This window comes from Orcinus orca, chromosome 12 (assembly GCF_937001465.1).
Source record: "Orcinus orca chromosome 12, mOrcOrc1.1, whole genome shotgun sequence".
In the NCBI taxonomy this organism is placed as follows: Eukaryota; Metazoa; Chordata; class Mammalia; order Artiodactyla; family Delphinidae; genus Orcinus; species Orcinus orca.
This window is the reverse complement of record NC_064570.1, coordinates 20,319,141-20,338,413: the sequence shown is the minus strand read 5'-3', so window position 1 is coordinate 20,338,413 and position 19,273 is coordinate 20,319,141. Positions and strand designations below refer to the sequence as shown.

General features: G+C 42.7%; 1 protein-coding gene across 2 annotated transcripts in view; it reads left to right on the top strand.

The window, feature by feature from the left end:
• Window positions 1-8,354: 8,354 nt before the first annotated feature.
• Window positions 8,355-19,273, top strand: part of UTRN (utrophin) — a 1,623,662-nt gene continuing 1,612,743 nt past the window's right edge. Inside the window, exons 1-2 of one of the 2 annotated variants that reach the window (XM_049695369.1) lie at window positions 8,355-8,833; window positions 13,699-13,863. In XM_049695369.1, coding sequence (XP_049551326.1) covers window positions 13,785-13,863 — 79 coding nt within the window. In that variant the 5' untranslated portion in view covers window positions 8,355-8,833; window positions 13,699-13,784. The remainder of the gene's footprint in view (window positions 8,834-13,698; window positions 13,864-19,273) is intronic. The other variant, XM_049695368.1, reaches the window with a different exon arrangement.

Here is a 19,273-nt window from a genome sequence, read left to right as displayed (position 1 = left end):
ACCAATCCTTTTTATTTTCTCCCCCATCACTCTCCTCTTTTAGGGTTCCTGGTGCCATCACTTTCTGGGTGTGGGGCTGACATTTCAGTGGAAATTAGATTTATTCTCAGCCTCCCTCCACTGCTGACTTAATTAGTCTTTTTCAGGTCTGCAAAGTCAGTTTCCACTTGACCATATACTTTTCTTGCTTCAAAATTGTTGTCGTCATAGTCATCTTTATCTTGTAGTCTTTTTTTTTTTTTGCCGTATGATGGCCTCTCACTGTTGTGGCCTCTCCCGTTGCGGAACACAGGCTCCGGATGCGCAGGCTCAGCGGCCATGGCTCACGGGCCCAGCCGCTCTGCGGCATGTGGGATCTTCCCAGACCGGGGCACGAACCCGTGTCCCCTGCATCGGCAGGCGGACTTTCAACCACTGCGCCACCAGGGAAGCCCTATCTTGTAGTCTTATGCCTTAAAATATGTCTCTTAGGTTTAGTTTCAGTGGAGTTTTGGAAGAAGCAAGATTAGATGATGTTTTTAATCTCCATCTTTATCTGGAAGCCACTGAAACTGAGTTTTTGACTATATAGAGATTGAAGTATTCAGCATTATACAAACACAGTGACATATGATGTTTCTGATAATACTTTATAAAGATCTATGATTAGGGCTTCCCTGGTGGCGCAGTGGTTGAGAGTCCGCCTGCTGATGGAGGGGACGTGGGTTCGTGCCCGCTGCGGAGTGGCTGGGCCCGTGAGCCATGGCTGCTGAGCCTGCGCGTCCGGAGCCTGTGCTCCGCAACGGGAGAGGCCACAACAGTGAGAGGTCTGCGTACCGCAGAAAAAAAAAAAAAAAAAAATCTACGATTGTACTTAGCAGTCAACACAATTATGTGTTAGTCCAGTGTTTTTCAAACTTGAGTAATGTTCTAACCCTATTTAAGGAAAAATACAATCTATAGACTCTCACTGAGTTACATTATTTTAATTATAATATTACTTAAATGTGTATTTAAATGTAAATATAGACAATTTATGCTTACAGCTCTTGTGCATTTATTTAAGCAAAAACAAACAAACAAAAAACACCACCCCTAACTTAATACAAGAAAGTCACATATTTAATTCAAATTAACGACATAAATGTAATGTAAGGTCATTTTAGTGGAAATAAATTGCAACTCTAAATATAAATACGGTACTTATCTCTATGTCCACCATCCACAGACTACCATGTATTGTGTGAGAAACAAATTTGCCCATTTCTCTTAATTTGAAATACAGGGAAACCTTTTTTTCAGATAGCAAGATTCGTTATCATATAGGCATCATTTAGCAAGAATGTAACCTTGACCTATTGAGCCTGCATCTGTTCTTTTTATATTAGTCTCTAACAAATAAAATAGTACTTCATGAGGCCAAGTGGATCATAAATGTGAACAAAAACTTGGCCCTTATTTTAATTTAGAAGCATTCTCTAAAGAAGGCTCTGCCTGCACATGTGAGTTGACCAATGACCCCTTGAGGTCCTTAGATCTCTGGGATGCCTCCTTGGTGGAGGTGACTACTGTGTCAAAGCAGGGGCACAGTGCGTACCTGAGTAGAATTGCTTTTCTTTGCAAAGAACAGACACATGAATAAAGATGCTTATTGGAGGACAGATACAGTTGATGCGGTGACATAATTTCATTCTAGTGCAGGCAGCCACTAGTTTGAGACCTGTGGTGACTGTAACTACACTAAAAACCAGTTTGTCCTAATTTTGTAAAATAGTTTATTAAAATAATCAATACTTAAAATTGTCTGCACATTACCAATAAACTGCCCAAATATTTTACCCTGTTACAGTGATTGGATCTTTGAGTCCTTCTTCAGGTCCACATGGCCGGAAATGCACAACAATCACCAAGAAGGCACTGACCTGTGCATCTGCGGCCCCTGCTAGTTCTCCAGAGGGAGAAGTCCGCTGACTTCCGGGCACACACAACACAGGATGGGGAAACTGATGCAGTAATATGTCTTTTAAAAGCAGGGTGAGAACATGGAAGAATTTGGTAACCACTTGAAAACTTTAAGAGAGTTTTCAAGATGCAAAAAAAATGGTTACTAAAGGAGGGCCAGTTGGTTAACATCACAACTTGGTCAGGCTCGGGTTTAAGTCTTCCCACAATACAGAGAGGCCGTTGCCCAGAGGGAGGAGTCTTGGAAAGAAGGGCCGTGGAGACAGCTTGGGCTGTAAAGCAGGTCCCTTTTGAATCAGTCAGCTGTGCACTTTAACGTTTGCCCCCGAGAGGGGCATCAGGAACACGGACCTCACCTCATCAAGCCTTCCTGTTGCGTTGGAACCGGAGGAGCACAGCCCAGGCTGGATTCTCAATGCCAGAGGGGTGTATCTATTTGTAAGTGGACCCAAGGGTACATCCAGGAACCTGAACTCTGGCCCTGGGCAAGGAAGCAGGCAGAGCTAGGCTGAGGGTTACAGCTCTTGCCAGACAGGCTGATTTAGGACACATTCCAGCTGCAATATCCAACTGGAGTTTAAGGTGGGGGAACAAATGCACAATGTAGGCATATAAAATGTATGACCATGGCCTGGAAATCTAGATGGTGATCCCCATCCTTACCAGGCTAAGGCAGTGGATGTATCTGGTTTGGCATGTCTAGCGTTGTCCACAGACAACTGAGGGGGTTAAGCAGGACTTCAACAAAAGGAAGCGTTCCTCCTGCAACCTACCACCACACACACACATCCTACGCTTTCTTACCCTCAGGCCTTCACTTAGGTCTCCTCTTTACCTGGTTAAATTTTTTTTTTTTTTTTTTTTTTTTTTGCGGTACGCGGGTCTCTCACTGTTGTGGCTTCTCCCATTGCGGAGCACAGGCTCCAGACGCGCAGGCTCAGCGGCCATGGCTCACGGGCCTAGCCATTCCGCGGCATGTGGGATCCTCCCGGACGGGGGCACGAACCTGTGTTCCCTGCACCGGCAGGCGGACTCTCAACCACTGCGCCACCAGGGAAGACCCTTTTTTTTTTTTAAAGAAGATGTTGGGGGTAGGAGTTTATTAATTAATTAATTAATTTTTGCTGTGTTGCGTCTTCGTTTCTGTGCGAGGGCTTTCTCTAGTTGTGGCAAGCGGGGGCCACTCTTCATCGCGGTCTGCGGGCCTCTCACTATCGCGGCCTCTCTTGTTGCGGAGCACAGGCTCCAGACGCGCAGGCTCAGTAGTTGTGGCTCACGGGCCTAGTTGCTCCGTGGCATGTGGGATTCTCCCAGACCAGGGCTCGAACCCGTGTCCCCTGCATTGGCAGGCAGATTCTCAACCACTGCGCCACCAGGGAAGCCCTACCTGGTTAATTTTTATATTACACTGGGCTCGTTCAGTCATAGTTGATAGAATTCCAACATAGGTTAACAGTCAGAAAAAAGGGAGCTATAAAAAGGGCACTGCCTTCCAGGGACTCTTATATCCTCAAGTCTCTTTTTCCGTATTTATTCAGCTCCTGGTGTGATGCTTTCATTTTCTCCTCTGTAGGTATAGAACTCTAGCTAGCCATAGGAGCAGGAGATGGGTGTGGAGGGATTCCATCTTATGCTACTCCAGTTCACTAATCCAAAGAGAAAAAAGAGAAGTTTCCCTTTCTGTGTCACTGTGAAAACTCCTCTGGAAGGACTCAGATGGGCCTAGCCTGGATCTCCCATCCTCTCTTCCGGTTAATCACTATCACTGGGGTTGAGGCCTATGATTGGCTGTTTCCAAGTCATAAGCCCACCCCAAGGCCAGATGGAGAAGTGATTGACAGCCCCACAAAATTGGATTGGCGCAGGAGAAGAGCAATTACCTAAAGGAAGAGGTAACATTCCTTCCAAAAGAATAGAAAAGATGCTGGGCAGAGGCAAGACAATAGATGTCCTTTATGATCCCTGTGATCTCTTAAGGCTCAGCTCAGGTGTCACTTCTTGATACCCCTCTGTCCCTGTCTCCTCCTATTGGGTTACATGTTCCTCTCCAGGCTCATGTTACATCTTGGCTGTACTGGTGCACCCATATTAATTTATAGTTGTCCATCTAAGTGTTGGTCTCTCTCACTAGACAGGAGCTTTCTGAAGAGAGCTACTGTGGCTTACACCCAGCCCCTCAGCAGATAATGGGAGCTCCAGGAATATTTTCAAAAAAAATAAGAAATGAAGATGATTACAAATGGCACCAAATCCTCTTAAATTAAGAGAAAGAGATAGGAACAAAATAAAAGTTTAAAAGTACGAAACTCTGTGATAAACAGTTTTTATTAAGTAATTCATTTGATTTTCACAACAGCATTAGAGGGAGATATTCTTTCTGTTTCACAGACAGGAAGTTGAAGGTTAAGGTCCACAAGGTCATATAGCTGAGAACCATCAATATAATAATTAGCACTTAGGTAACTTAAATCCAGCCTGTTATCTTTCAGCTACATTATCTTCTGCCCTCCTCCTTCTTCAGGTTAAGAATGAACTTACATAACACAGCGATGCTCTTTTCCCTTCTTAGTAATTTGGACATTTTCTGCCAATAGGTTGTTTTTTACCTAAATGCACTCCTTAGTCAGTTTTGCATCTTTCATTTGTTTCTTTACCCACAAAATTAGAGGGTTGAAGGAGAGACTCTGTAAAATTCCTGCGAGTGCCAACATGATAAAATTATGCAAAGTAAATGAAACCAAGTAAAAGTAACACGGATGCTAACGCCAGTTTTCTGGTTGCCAGTGGGCAGGCACACCTGAAGGAGTTGTTCTGTGTTTACACCCTCTACTCTCTGCTCCTAGCTCTTCTGTTTCAGAGCCTCCTTTATTGTATCCTTTTGTATCAGTTGCTCTTTTCTCCCCAACAGCTTAGTCCTTGTACTTTGACCTTAGCTTCTCTGGACCCTGCATTTCAGCTCCCATACCCTCCACAGTCCTCTCCTCCTTGGCCTCCTGCCATCAGACCTTCCCTGCAGAGCATCCGGGCGAGCTTAGCAGGCTGAATTGCCCAGAAGGCTCGTGAGATGTGAATGACCTCTGGTAATCTCAAGGGCGATCCACAACTGAATGAAACACTTGAATGCAAAGAGCTAAGGCTAATCGTGGGTATTTTGAAAGTATGATGGATCCAGTATGGATTTTTTTTTCTCCTAGGGCAATTTCTAGACCCATCCAATCAACCAAAGTGGCCTATTTGAGGCCAGCCCCTTAGGGAACAGTGGCTCAAAGTGCAATTCCCCAACCATCCTGATCTAACCTCAGGGGTTGCTTGTTAAAACTGCAGCTTCCTGGGCCTCACCAGACCCAGTAAATCAGAATTTCTTGGAGCTGGCAGGCAATCTGAATTTAAAATATGCTCCTTGGTGATTCTTAAGTTCACTAAATTGTAAGAAACTCTGCCTTTGTGCTAATTATCCTCTAAAAATTTCATATATTATTATCTCTTTGCTTCTTTAATTATATCAATGAATTTTATTTATAGGTTTCTTCAACTTGCACAAGTATTAGACATTTGACTGAAGAATTTAGCAACAATATTCAGCAAATATTATAGTTTTATTATATATAAGCCACAGAGCTATACTTTCTTGACCTGAAAAAGATGAGGTAAATTCTCCAGTTTATGTCCCTCTTTTAAATGCTTCCATGTGGGGTACTTATTCACAGTCAACACCAATGGTAAAGCTGAGGAAGCGCCTTGCTTTTTATACATTGTGCATTTCCCCATTTTTCTATCGTTTAGAGAGAAACTGTTTTTATAATTTTGCATAAAAGTTTAGTCGCAAAGTTTTCTTTTTGGCTCTTATGTTAGGATGCAGTTTCCTGTATACGAACCATATCTATGTGGAATCACGTCTCTGTATATTATATATACCTACACATGGCTACACCTTTATATAGAAATCTATACTCATATCATCATATTTTCTCCTATGTCAAGGGCTTTATCCCAGAGATTATCAGTTCAGTTTTCTTGAATTTTCACTGTTCTCTGGTGACTGTGAGGCAATTCAGAGTTTGGATTAATGGCAGATCCAGGCCACATTCCTATCACTTTCTCTGAATGTTCTACATCCATCTTCGGGGTGGGCAGACAAAACCTCATCACAGGCACATGGACTGCAGCTGGAATGTTGGTCGCAGGGGCAGTAACTGCTATCCACATCCTCATGGCCTGTCTCCACTTTCCCCTGAGCTCCATTCTCAGGCTGTGAAGGAAGGTCGCACTGTCTGTTCTATGGAAACGTAGTCCTCTGAAGTCAAAATCTCCCATTAAGTGTTGTTTCCTTTCTTACAAAGCAAACAGGGAGCAGGACGAGTGGGACGCTTGGTTGTCCCACCAGTAGGAAGTTCTCTGGCTCCTTTTGCTCATGGTCTACAGGGTATATCAGTCTCTGAGTGAGCGGAGAAGGGCTAGAAACAGGTAAGGCACAGGTTCCCAGGTAAGGCACCCATAAGCCCCTGAAGCTGGGCGTGGCTGGAGTCAGTATCATAGAGACGGAGGCTGTTGTCCCACGTGTCCCTTTCCTTAGGGTTTTCCAGGAAGCTTAGCTAAACATCCCCTCAGAGCTTGAAAACTCAGAAATTCTCAGAAATTCTATGTCCCCAAATGACTGTGTTTTTCCAAAATTTTGGGTTAAATAAATATTTGTGTATCACTTTGCAATTTACAAAGTGCTCTTCACTTACATAATTTTCAGTAATGAAATCCTCAGACGCTCCAATGTGGTTTTATTTTAAAGGAAGCAATCTGAGTTTCCATTAACTCCACCGGGATACAGAGCATGATGAGCAGCTTTAAGGGTCTGTAGAATTATCAGTTAAAAGAAACCTCAGTCTCCCTTGATACAGCCAGACTCAAAAAGCACTTGATCTGTCCTTTTCTTACAGCACTTATCGCCGATCTTGCATTTCCTTACTTACTTACTTGCCTTATCTCACTTACTAGATTTGAAGTTCTTTAAGGCAACATCTCAGATTTATCTTTGCATTATTCACAGTGCCAGTGGAACTGGAAGGCCACAAACTGGTGTTTGTAAAATGAATGAATGAATGAAAGTGGATGAATAAATTATACCCACTTCCTATTAATCTTCTGGATTTTATTTGGCTTATGTGAAGAAAATCCCCCCAAAGGAAGGAGGCTAAGCTAGAGACTTTATAAGGAATACTATCTTTCAGAACCTCCCCCCACCCCGCAATGGACTGAGGAAACTTGTACTTTATAACTAATAAAAGACTAGTGAGTTCTTTCTGAAAAATTTGTTTAAGGCCCCTAGTGGTTTATCTTTACTACCTCGTAAATTGTTAACTCTCAAATATTAAACCAGCAATAAACCAGAGCTCCCTTATCAATCATCCTTTCCTCATTGTTTATACCAACTAGGAATTTAGGTTGCTGTTTTTTTTCCCCCTCCCAAGTGTGATGATCATGTAAAAGAATCAGAGGAACACATTGGGAATGACATATGTAAGTAAGAAAAATTCACACACAGCACAAACTCATATTATGCCGTCACCTCAGCCTTGCAACGGGCTCTGTAATAGATGTTTGTGCGTATGTATATTGGAAAAATAGAAAAACAAGGTCAGCGCAAACAGTATTTGTACGTATGAACGAATGTAAAACAAAATTTCAAGTTTTTCTTAACATTAAAAATGACACCAAGAAAACTATATAAAATAAATATACCCTTGGAACTAGGACCCCAAATTCAGCAACATCAGCACACTGAGATGGGAGAAAGAAAACCACCCTGACCAAAGACCAGGTTTGCGTGGGGTGGGTGTGACTCACATTTTCGGATAATCTGAATAAAGGGGATCGTGTCAGCACGAGGCATCCATGCTAGCTCTGGGCTCTCGGCACTCACAGTCCACTCCGGGTGCGCCGCCCCAGGCCAGCCGAGCGCCAGCCCGGCTGCTGCAGCCCGGGAGGGCGCGCGCGGCGGGCGCTGATTGACGGGGCGCGCGGTCAGGTGACCCCGGGCGCCACGTTCCCGGAGCCCAGCCTGCGGTGGCCGCCTGCGCCGGGCCGGGGCCGAACCCGGAGCCGAGAGGAGCCGATCTCCCGGAACAAAGTTGCCGGCCCTGCGGCAGTGGGGCTGGAGAGCCGAGGGGGAGGGGAGCGGCTGGCCGGACCTGCTCGGCCCCCTCCTCCTCGGGAGAGCGAACCCCGAGTGACCGGACAAGAGCCAGTTCCCAGGAGGGCGGCCACGCGCACCCCGGCGGTCCTGTGCCCTCCCCTGCCTCCTGGGCCTCCGGCACTCCTCTCCCTTCGCCAACAAAGGGGCAGGCCCGCGGGGGTGGGTGGGGGAGGGAGGAGGCGGAGCCGGAGGAGCGAGCCGCTCGCGCACAAAGTTGTGGAGTCGCCTTTCCTCAGAGGAGGGGAGCGGGCAGCCGCAGCCTGCAGCGGGCTTTCTCCCGCCGAGGGGCGAGGAGGAGCCTCCGGCTCCCGAAGCCGATTGGGGAATCTCGGGGAGCGGTGCCTCCCTCCTTGCGGGTCATTTCAGCAGACGGAAAACTCTCTAGTGTTTGGCAAACTTGGTGCCTGCGCGCCCGTTCCAGGTTTGCACTTGGACTGTTTTGTTTTTGTTTTTGGCGGAACTACGAGGCAGGAAGATTGCACAAGTTAGGGGCGTTTTCAGTCGGGTGTCAAAAAAAATTTTTTTTTTCTTTCGGATCTTGTCTGGTTTTCCATAGTTCCTTTTGAAAAACCACCGCATCACAGAGCTCACGTTCGCACACACCCCCGCGATTACTACGCCTCAAACACAGCGGAGGAGCCCTCGGCCCGCTCGGGACGCGGCGGCGGCGGGCAGGCGAGGCGGGCCCGCGGGTCACGGGAGCAGGTAAGCCCATGCATTATTGAGCCTCGGGCCGGGTAATGTGACCACAGCCCCGGGGAAACGGGGCGTAGGCTGCGGGAAGGATGGACTTTCCTGCGGCTCACGCGCCCAGGATCAGCGTCCCGAGCTCCTTCTCAAGGCTGAGCCTAAGACGTAACCAACTTTTGCTTGCACTTTCCTTGGAACCCCAGTTCAGCTCCCCGCGGCGGGACAGAGAATGCCAGAAACGTGGAGAGAGTTCGGGCGAGAAGGTCCTCGGAATCCGTGTAGTAGCGACGACTCAAACTCCTCCGACTGGTTCCGGACTCCGTCTTGACTCCCCCAGTCTTCCTCCCGGCTAGGGTGAGAGGGTCGCGCCTCCGTGCGCGCCGGGCCAGTGATCTCCAAGAGGGGACGTGGCTTCCTAGAGGGCCTGTCACACATACCCCAGCCCCGGGAAGGCGGGACCCCGGAGGTGTCCGCAAGGACGGAGGGGAGAGGTTCCCAGCTATCCGCCTGGCAGGAAACGTGCTCGACCTCCGGGCCGTTGCTGCTCCCGAGGGTGGGGCTTTGGAGAGGTGACGAGGGGCGCTCGGTCGGTGCGTAGTCCAGCGCGGTCGCCTCTTCTGGTTTCCCGGACCCTTGGCATCTCTTGCTGCAAGTGGTAAGGTAATTCATGCCCCTTTGTGGCTCCGGGTCCGAGGCTCTGGTTGCCCAAGGCCCCTTTAAAAACCAAGACAGCACTAACTTTAGGCTGTGCAACTTTTAGAAGGCACGCTGTTAAAAGTGAATTTTTTCGCCAAGCCCCAGATTACCAAAGGGGCTCGTGCCAGGGTTGTTTCAAGGGGAGGAGAAAACGTGTCCGACTTCCAAGAGCCAGGGAGCTCTCACTTTGTTTTACGCTTAACTGGGGAGCCCGGGTCTAACCTGGGTTTAACAGCCTCTCTCACAGGGATGCCCCGGGGAGAGCCTCCTCTTTACCAACCTCCAGATCACCTGGGTCACCAGGGCCTCGCGGGTCGGTTCTTCATGGAACTCCCCTTGGGACGGTCAGTTGCCGTAGCGGGCGTGAACCGAGTTCGGGGAAGCCTCGATTCCCGGGGTTCGGGCGGGAGCTCGCGGCCTCAGGGACCACCGGCAGTAGCCTCATCCATTCCTTTGTAACTTGCATGGGCCTCAGGAAGTCGGGTGGGCCCCTCCGGGCTGGTTGCTGGTGGGCCCGGGGCACGCAGCCTGCCGATAGCGCCGCGAGTCAGGCGAGAGCTACTGGAATGCGAAGCTCCTGGGTGCATTGGCTTCCAGAGGGCCAGGCGGCGAGGGCCAAGGTTTACGCGGAGTCATTCCCGCCCCCTGGACCCGCATTTATGGGACCGAGGAGACAGCTCTTTAACTCTCCTTAAGGTGTTTACCTAAAATTGATTGCCCCTGTAAACAGCATTAACCACAACAGTATGAACCTTCCCTTGGAGCGCTTCCGAGAATGAATGGCAGTTCTTGGCACTGGGCGGTGTCTTTTACCAAGTTTCAAGCGGAGCCACAAACTCTGGCCCTCTGGGCTTCCTTTTCCACTCTCTCTAGCATTCTTAGGTTTTGGTTCCCGGTGGAAATGAATGAATAGTTTTTGCCTAAGGACCCACACCATATTTCCATCATAACTGCACATTGTTAAACATGTTTGTATTCTTACATTTTGTAATTTCCAAATTAAAAAAAAAAATAAAACATTAGATTTGCCCATAAGGCCAACCCCCATACTTTCAACCCGGGTTTATTGCCACATACTCACGGCTTCTGGTCCATATGACAGCCAGAGACGTTCTGAAGAAAGCTGGTGAGTATAGAGTGTACTGGTTTCAGTGAGAAAGAGCTGGCTAAACAGTGCAGAACATCATTATGAGGCAACAGAACTTAGAGCAGAGGTAACAATAAATTACAACTGCAGAGGGCTTAAAGCTTGTAAAGCGATATCCCATTCATTTATTCTGTTTCTCGCCTAGCTTGGTGTGGAAAATGGCCTTGCTTCCATACTATTGATGTAGAAGTGGAGGCTCACACGGAGGCACATTGTTGGTGATGAAAGTTTGATCTGTCTTCTGACAACCAATAATGAATTGCTGCCATGTGTTACTCAGCTTGGAGACCCCTGCCCATTAGTGGCACCAAGTGTCAGTCAGTGGGTATCTGTTACTGTTAAAATGGTCTTATGTGCTTCTCCCACCTTCCCACTCTTTCCTTGTCCTCTGATCCCCCTTACTGCTGTATCTTTGTAGCATATAAAGAAGAGAAAATTTGAGAGTTTATCTTAAGTAGTGGCAAAATAAAATATTATGATGAAGGAATATTAATGTGCCAATGAAATAAAGTTCTGTGTGAACAGTTTACTTATCTTTTAGGGACTGGGAAAAGTCTTTGGAAAGTGTTGAAGAAGACCCTTGGCTAAGACCACTTATGAAGGAGAGCATTAGAAATATCTTTCAAAGGGAATAATTAGTTCATTTCTAGTAAAGAGAATTTTGGGGAGGCAAAACTGATTTTCCATAATGAAATTTTATGTGCATTCTTCTGAACAAAGTTTTTGGTTCTTGAATATAATAAAATACACTTAAGAATTCAGCAAATCTTTTGCAGTTACGTACCTCCCCAAAAGAACTTAATTACATAATAATCCATAAAGTATAACAGTAGTGGACGATATAAAAAATGAAAAATGTTTTTTATACCCTCACAAAATCTGGCAGGCTGATGATCCAATCCATGTATTTCTCCCTACTGGAGAGGAAATTGTTCCTAAAGCTTTAGCAATCCACCACAGTTTTCATGTGCGTCAAACACTTTAACACTTAAAACATTTTTCTAAGGTAATTTTGATCTCTTTATTATTAGAACACACCTTTTTCCTAACTGGTAAGGAAAAAAATAATATATTTTATATATTTATATATTATAAAATAATTTGGTGTTTCCTTGAATGTCATAAAACATTGTAATATGTAAAACTTCTAATTATTTCATAAATATGTGAGATGAAATATATTACAAAATAATAATGCCACATGGTGTATCCTTGAAATAAAGAACTGAGTTGTCTATCCTAGTTAGCCATAAACTCTGCTTGTGATACCTATTGTAATATGTGAATTAATGTCTGTTGCTTGTAGATTAATATTTGGATGTGTTGAGTGTTATATTCCCAATTAAATGATTAATTTATTTAACTAGCATTTGGGGTGCTCATAGGGGATGTTAGGATATAGCCAAGTTGCTGAACTTAAACTTGAATTCTGATTCTGTTTGGATTGTTTGGGCATTGTGTTCCAGAAAGTACTAGGGCTATTATTATTGACATTCTTAAAGAAAAGTGGTACTGAAGGATAGAATCCTCAATTCTTTAAATTTTAAAGGTGCCTCTGACTAATTAATTGCTAAAGATTAAAATTATTTTGAGTGATATGTATTCTCAGCAGAATTTTCATGATGTATTTTCCAGAATAAAATCTGTGTCAATGGATATAACGTGTAACCGTTCAGATTTATATATAATCCAGACCATTCCTGAGATCAGACTTTTTTGTTATCTCCACTTGTATATCTCAGAGGCATCTCAAACTCAGTAAATCCAAATCACACTCATTATTTCTTCCTTTAGAGGCTCATCCTCCAGTGTTCCCCAGCTCAGTGAATGACTCAATCGCCCAAGCCAAACTTGGGCAGTCATTTTGCACCTCAGTATCCTGAGCGTCTCATATCCAATCAGTTTCCAAATCCTATTGACCTTAATATCTAATATACCACAAGTCCACGCACTTCTTTCCATCTACCCTTATTTAGGCCACAATCATGTTGCTTCCCAGCTTAAAACCATCTACTGGATTCCCACTGCTCTTTTTATTTTTTGGCTGCGTTGGGTCTTCGTTGCTGCGCGCAGGCCTTCTCTAGTTGCCGAGAGCAGGGTCTGCTCTTCTACTCTTCATTGCGGTGCGTGGGCTTCTCATTGCAGTGGCTTCTCTTGTTGCGGAGCATGGGCTTTAGGGCGTGAGGGCTTCAGTAGTTATGGTGCACAGGCTTAGTTGTTCCACAGCATGTGGGATCTTCCTGGACCAGGAATCGAACCTGTGTTCCCCTGCAATGGCAGGCGGATTCCTAACCACTGTGCCACCAGGAAAGTCCCCCCACTGCTCTTTAGGAAAGCCTTGACATGGTCTCTAAGGCCCTGTCCCTGGTCCTATCTACCTCACCTAGTTCAACAGGTCTCTCTCCTCTTGGCTGTTCTCTCCAAAAGCACTGGCCTTTGCTCAGATTCATGAATGCTCCATGATTCTTCCTGCCACTTAACATGGGAAATTCTCTTCCCACCTCTCTTTTTGGCTAATTAAATTCATCTCATCCCTGAAGGCTTGGCTCAAATGTCACCTCTTCAAGAAAGCCTTCTTTAATTGCCCAGAGCAAATCAGATTCTTCTTCTGTATGCTCATACTACTCTATGCTTCTCGTTTATACATTTGTAACAAGTTAGTATTATAATGAAATAATTCATTATATAATTAATTGCTTGGTGTCTATGAATTTCAAGATAGTACAGGCTGTGTCTCTTTTCGATAGTCATATTTCCATTGCCCAGATCAGTGCCTTACACATAGTCTGTGATTGAATATTTACCGAATGAATGGTTACTATATATGACTTTATATAACTGTATATGACTATATATATAATGTATATGTATAGTTTGATATTTATAGTCATATATATTATATAGTCATTATACATATTATAGTTGTATATTATAGCAATATATGTGATATGTTCTATATGTTAATATATATGTCAACATATATGTTATAGTTATATATATATATTTTTCAAATCAATACTTTCCCATTTCTCTTTAGGTATTGATGTTGATCATTATAGAAAACTGAAAGTCTTAAAAAGAGGACCTTGTAAAGTCTTTGGATTATATTGAAACTCAGCTAAGATGGCCAAGTATGGAGAACACGAGGCCAGGGCTGACGATGGGCAGAACGAGTTCAGTGACATCATTAAGTCCAGATCTGGTAAGTAATGGAAGCTTAAGAAAATGAATGATTTTTATGCATAAACTACTTAGAAGACACAGGTTTTTATTGGCTTGTTTTGTACTATTCTTGTGAGACAAACTTCTTTTGAGAAACATAATTCTGACAAATGAGTATTACATTGTAAATGGTAATATAATATCTCTGTATCCTGTCTTAATTTCTCAACCCGACTTGGTCTCCTGGTATGTTGCTTGACATTGCTTGGTGAAACTGCCACCTGTTAGTTGATTGCTGTTCATTTATAAGAAACCCCTTGAACACAAAATGCAGCTTAAAAAAAATGATGCTTAAAGTAGGAAGTACTGTGGTGTCTGCTGGGACGGATCCTCTTGAATTTTGCTTCCATACTGCCTTTCTTCCATCCCATTTGGTGACCATTTCTAGGCCAACAGGTGTCTTCCTACCTGTTCTTCCCATTTTGAAACTTCTTATGAACCTTCTCTAGGCACAGTTTCCACTTAGGTAATATAATAAACTAGACTAAGACAGATTAATGGTTTTCTGTGAACATTTAAATTGGGGACTTAAGGATACCACTCCCTCCCCCAATTTTTTTAATATAACCGAGTGCTTTTTGACTCTGGCTGTACAAATGAATCAACTGGGGAGTTTTTTAAAAAAAAAATGCAGATGCATTGTCTCCACTACAGAACTATTGAATAAAAATTTATGTATTTTTAAAAAGCTTCAAATACAATTCTGAGCTAGACTCTATGGGGAGATATTTTTGAGCAGGCAGGACCTTTCTGAGTTTTGAAAATTGCACAGAACTCCACCCTGGGTGTGAACACTATACTTAAGTAACTTTGAGAGTTACTTTGGGCTATAAACTTACATCCAGTGTCACTTTAAAACCATAAAAGGAACCTAAAGTCTGTTTTTGCTGTGTGCACCATCTTTATTTATGTTAGGAAGTTATTTCTTATTGTATGAATCTGGAGAAATATGCACTGAAAATAAGCTCCAAATTAATAGAGATGTACATTTAAGATACATTTCCCTCTATGACACTATTGTTGGTTGATTGGTAAAGATTTTGGTTATTACAGTCTTGGCTCTAAATATGTAGGTGCTATTGTGTAGCTTGAAGGATATTTTGGGGGGTACAGCTTAATATCTTATTTTAAAGTATGCTCTGAGAATGTTTTATTGCCCCCACATTATTTTTGATTTAAATGCTTTAGTAGTATAGAGTACTATGTTGATATAAGGGATTACTAATATCTTCTTAAAGAGTATAGAATGTATATCCAGAAATATATAAATGTAACAAGGAGGAAAATGAACGTGAGACAATTTAATGTATCCATGCTTGTCATGTTCTATAAATTGTGAGGAGTTATGTTATGTTCTTAAATAGTTTCCTGACTTCCATTACAGTAAGACCTTTGATATTTATAACTATGTACTTTAGCCATGTTCATAAAAAAGTAATTATATAAGTTTAAAAATACTGGGTATATATGATGAGTACCCATAACTTTCAAACTATTCTTTAAATTAAAAATGATTATTTCAAAAAAAATGATTATTTCAAAAGACTGACTATTCTCATACACTATTGGGAGATAGTTGGGCAAAAATTATTACGTTTTTTAAAAAAAATTTTATTTATTGATTTATTTAATTTTTTAGCTGCCTTGGGTCTTCACTGCTGCACACGGGTTCTCTCTAGTTGTGGCGAGCGGGGGCTTCTCATTGCAGTGGCTTCTCTTGTTGCAGAGCACGGGCTCTAGGCGCCTGGGCTTCAGTAGTTGTGGCTCGTGGGCTCTAGAGTGCAGGCTCAGTAGTTGTGGCACACAGGCTTTGTTGCTCCATGGCATGTGGGATCTTCCCGGACCAGGGCTCGAACCCATGTCCCCTGCATTGGCAGGCGGACTCCCAATCAGTGCGCCACCAGGGAAGCCCTATTACATGTTTTTAACATATGCATACCAGTTGGCCCAGTAACTCCATTTTTGGAGTTTTGTTCCTAGGGAACACACAGAAATATACAAGTAAAAATTTGATCACAGAAAAAAATGATAAACACCATAAAAATCCAATATTGAGGACTGGTGAGATCATAATTTCCCAAAGTATTTTGAAAGCAACATAAGTTCTAATGTGTAATTCAAATAAGGATGTCATAGGCAAAATAATTTTAGGAAACAATGGTTAACCTACTCTGTTCCTTTTAGTGTAGGGCACTTGAATAAATCATATAGAAACTCAGTGGAGCTAATTAAATTAGCATGTATTCATAAAATAGAAGATTATACATTCATAAAAATGTGTGTGTATGTATATGACCATAGAAATATGTTCTTGATGTTACATAAAAAATATGTGCAATATGAAGTCATTTATGTGAAAAATATTTTTTTTTCAAAAAAGTTTAGCAGAGTGTATACTAAAATGTTAATAGTGGTCATCTTGGCGTTTGGGGATTATAATTTTTCTCTTTTTGCTCATATGTACTTTCTAAAGCTTTTCAATGAGGCTGTATTACTTCTTATATCTTTAAAGTATTTTTAAAGTATTCTTAAAAATCTCAAATTGCTTCGAGTGTTTTAATGCCAAGGTGATGACTATTACTTTTTTTTTTTTTCTTGATGGCTCCTACTTCAAAAAACATTGAAAAGTTAGCAGTTGCATAGCTGAGATCTGAATCACATTCTTTTGGCTGGATTATGTTGCAAAAAGCAGTAGATAAATTTGGATATGAATGGGCCTATTAGTTCCAACCTTGCTTTCTGGAAGGCACTTTTTTGATTCTTTTAAGGTAAATATTAACTCAGTGGTCAGTTCTCATGGTACTCTAAAATTTACATGTTGAACAGGGATCTTTAGTTCAGATTAAGTCAAAGGACTCATCTACATATGATGCATATATTTTTTTAACATCTTTTTTGGAGTATAATTGCTTTACAGTGTTGTACTAGTTTCTCTTGTACAACAGATTGAATCAGCCATATGCACACGTATATCCCCATATCCCCTCCCTCTTGTGTCTCCCTCCCACCCTCCTTATCCCACCCCTCTAGGTGGTTGCAAAGCACCGAGCTGATCTCCCTGTGCCATGCAGCTGCTTCCCACTAGCTATCTATTTTACATTTGGTAGTGTATATGTGTCAGTGATACTCTCTCACTTCATCCCAGCTTACCCTTCCCCCTCCCCATGTCCTCAAGTCCATTCTGGACATCTGTGTCTTTATTCCTGTCCTGCGCCTAGGTTCATCATTTTATTTTTTTAGATTCCATATATATGTGTTAGCGTACAGTATTTGTTTTTCTCTTTCTGACTTACTTCACTCTGTATGACAGACTCTAGGTCCATCCCATGATTCAAAAAGAGTCATGTACCACAATGTTCATTGCAGCACTATTTACAATAGCCAGGACATGGAAGCAACCTAAGTGTCCATCAACAGATGAATGGATAAAGAAGATGTGGCACATATATACAATGGAATATTACTCAGCTATAATGCATATTTTTAAAGATCCTCCTTGGATGCGTTCTATACTGAATTTTGCTTTTTCGTTTTTTTAAGGGAATGTTGTGCTACAGGAGAATTTTGATTCAAATCTGTTCCTATATGTTTCTTCCTTTTGAGGGACTAGCTATGGGGGAGGGCATAGAGATTAGGGTGGAAAAGAGAAGTGATGTTGAGATTATACGGGTAAATTTATCTCTTGGTTTATGACGATTCCTCTTCCTCTCCAAATCCTTGAGTTTGGACAGTCTAAAAGCCTGGCATCATAAAAATATTGGTGCATTTTATGTTAAGGTATTAGGATTGTTTATATTGACCATATTCAATATTAATTTGCTTTATGCAGTGTATGAGGTTTAATAATTTTTTAAAGTCATTTTCACCATCTAAGCAGAAATCTGAACTATCAAGAGTAGGTGAGGAAATAGTTTCATGAATATAAAAGTCATACATTTCTTTATGGTTGTAATACATTTGCCTTGGATTTGAGTGACTTTTAGAAAAGAACTTGAAAGAATATGACCTTTAATGATTCAGGGCCTGGGCTTGGGTAAAAGTAGATCTTTCCCTAACTTAAAACACGCAAGTCAGATTCATCCGTCGAGTGCATCTTTGATAGCCTGAATTAGTGGGCTTCAGAAAGTTTAACAATTTATTAAGTATTTTGAGAGTAGGCCAAGAGTAAGAATTGTTTTTAAGTGAAATATGTTGTCAATGGAGTCTGTGATGCATAAACTTCTGCTTGGAACATTTTAAACATGAAATAATAAAATGGTTTGAGATATGTATAAAATCAAAGACTATCCTCTCCACTATTTTATTCTGTCAGTAGCTGACACTAATGCCAGTAACATAGAATAAGTCAACCTTTTCTGTTCTTCTCAGTGCTGGTGTGGTAAGTTTTAGCTCAAAGCCCCCTAAAGAGGGTAGACTTCAGGGCTAAAGACTGTGCCAACTAGCTCCAAGTGGGGATTTTGACTGTTTAGGGATTAGAAGCAGAGATGCTCAGATGGGAACATTTGTTTAATGAATTAGTCGGTAAACTCCACTTCGTTGTATGATTGAAAGCATTCTTTCAAAGCCTTTAGGCAGGAAGCCTGAGTGGCACAGTTTTATCATTTCTTTCTTCACCTTTTCTATTCTTGTGTAATCCTGGGATCTAATTGTTGAGGGAACCTTAGAGGCCCTATTACCTGGCCATGCCTGTGCGGTGGTTACCCAACCTCTGCTTGCACACCTCCAGTGATGGGATCTCACTGATGATGATGATGATAATGATGATAATTCTAGCAACTTACATTTACTGAACACATACAGTGTGCAGATGTGGTGCTCAGAGTTTAATCCTCACAACCACTGCGTCACAGTTGACAGACATGAGCCACACAGAAGTATAATAATTTGCCACACTGGCCTTCTTTCTGTTTCTCCAAAGGCCCAGTCATGCCTACCTCAGGGCCTTTGCACACCCCTCTTCCCCTGCCTTTGCCTGATGGGCTCTTTCTTGTCATTTAGAGCTGGGCTTCAGTGTCACCTCTGAGAGAACTTCCCTGCTGACTTTAGAAAGTAGCTGTCCCAGTCATTCTTGACTGTATCACTATATTTAAGTTCCCCATATGCTCTATCACTATCTGGTACCTTTCTTGTTTTTTGTGCTTGTTAATGTCCTTCCTACTAAAATTTAATTCTACAAGAGTAGGGACCCATATATCCCTGGGACCAAGCCCAGTGTCTGGCTCACAGTAGGTGAGCAGTGAATGTCTATTCAATGAAAAAGGCTACAGAACTAGAAAGTACCAGAGCTGGGGTGAGAACTCAGGTGATCCGACTCTAGAAACCCTCATTTGACCTCTGTAGAGTGCGCAGTTTCCTAATTTACCAGGTAGTTTATTCTGTTGCTGCCGGAA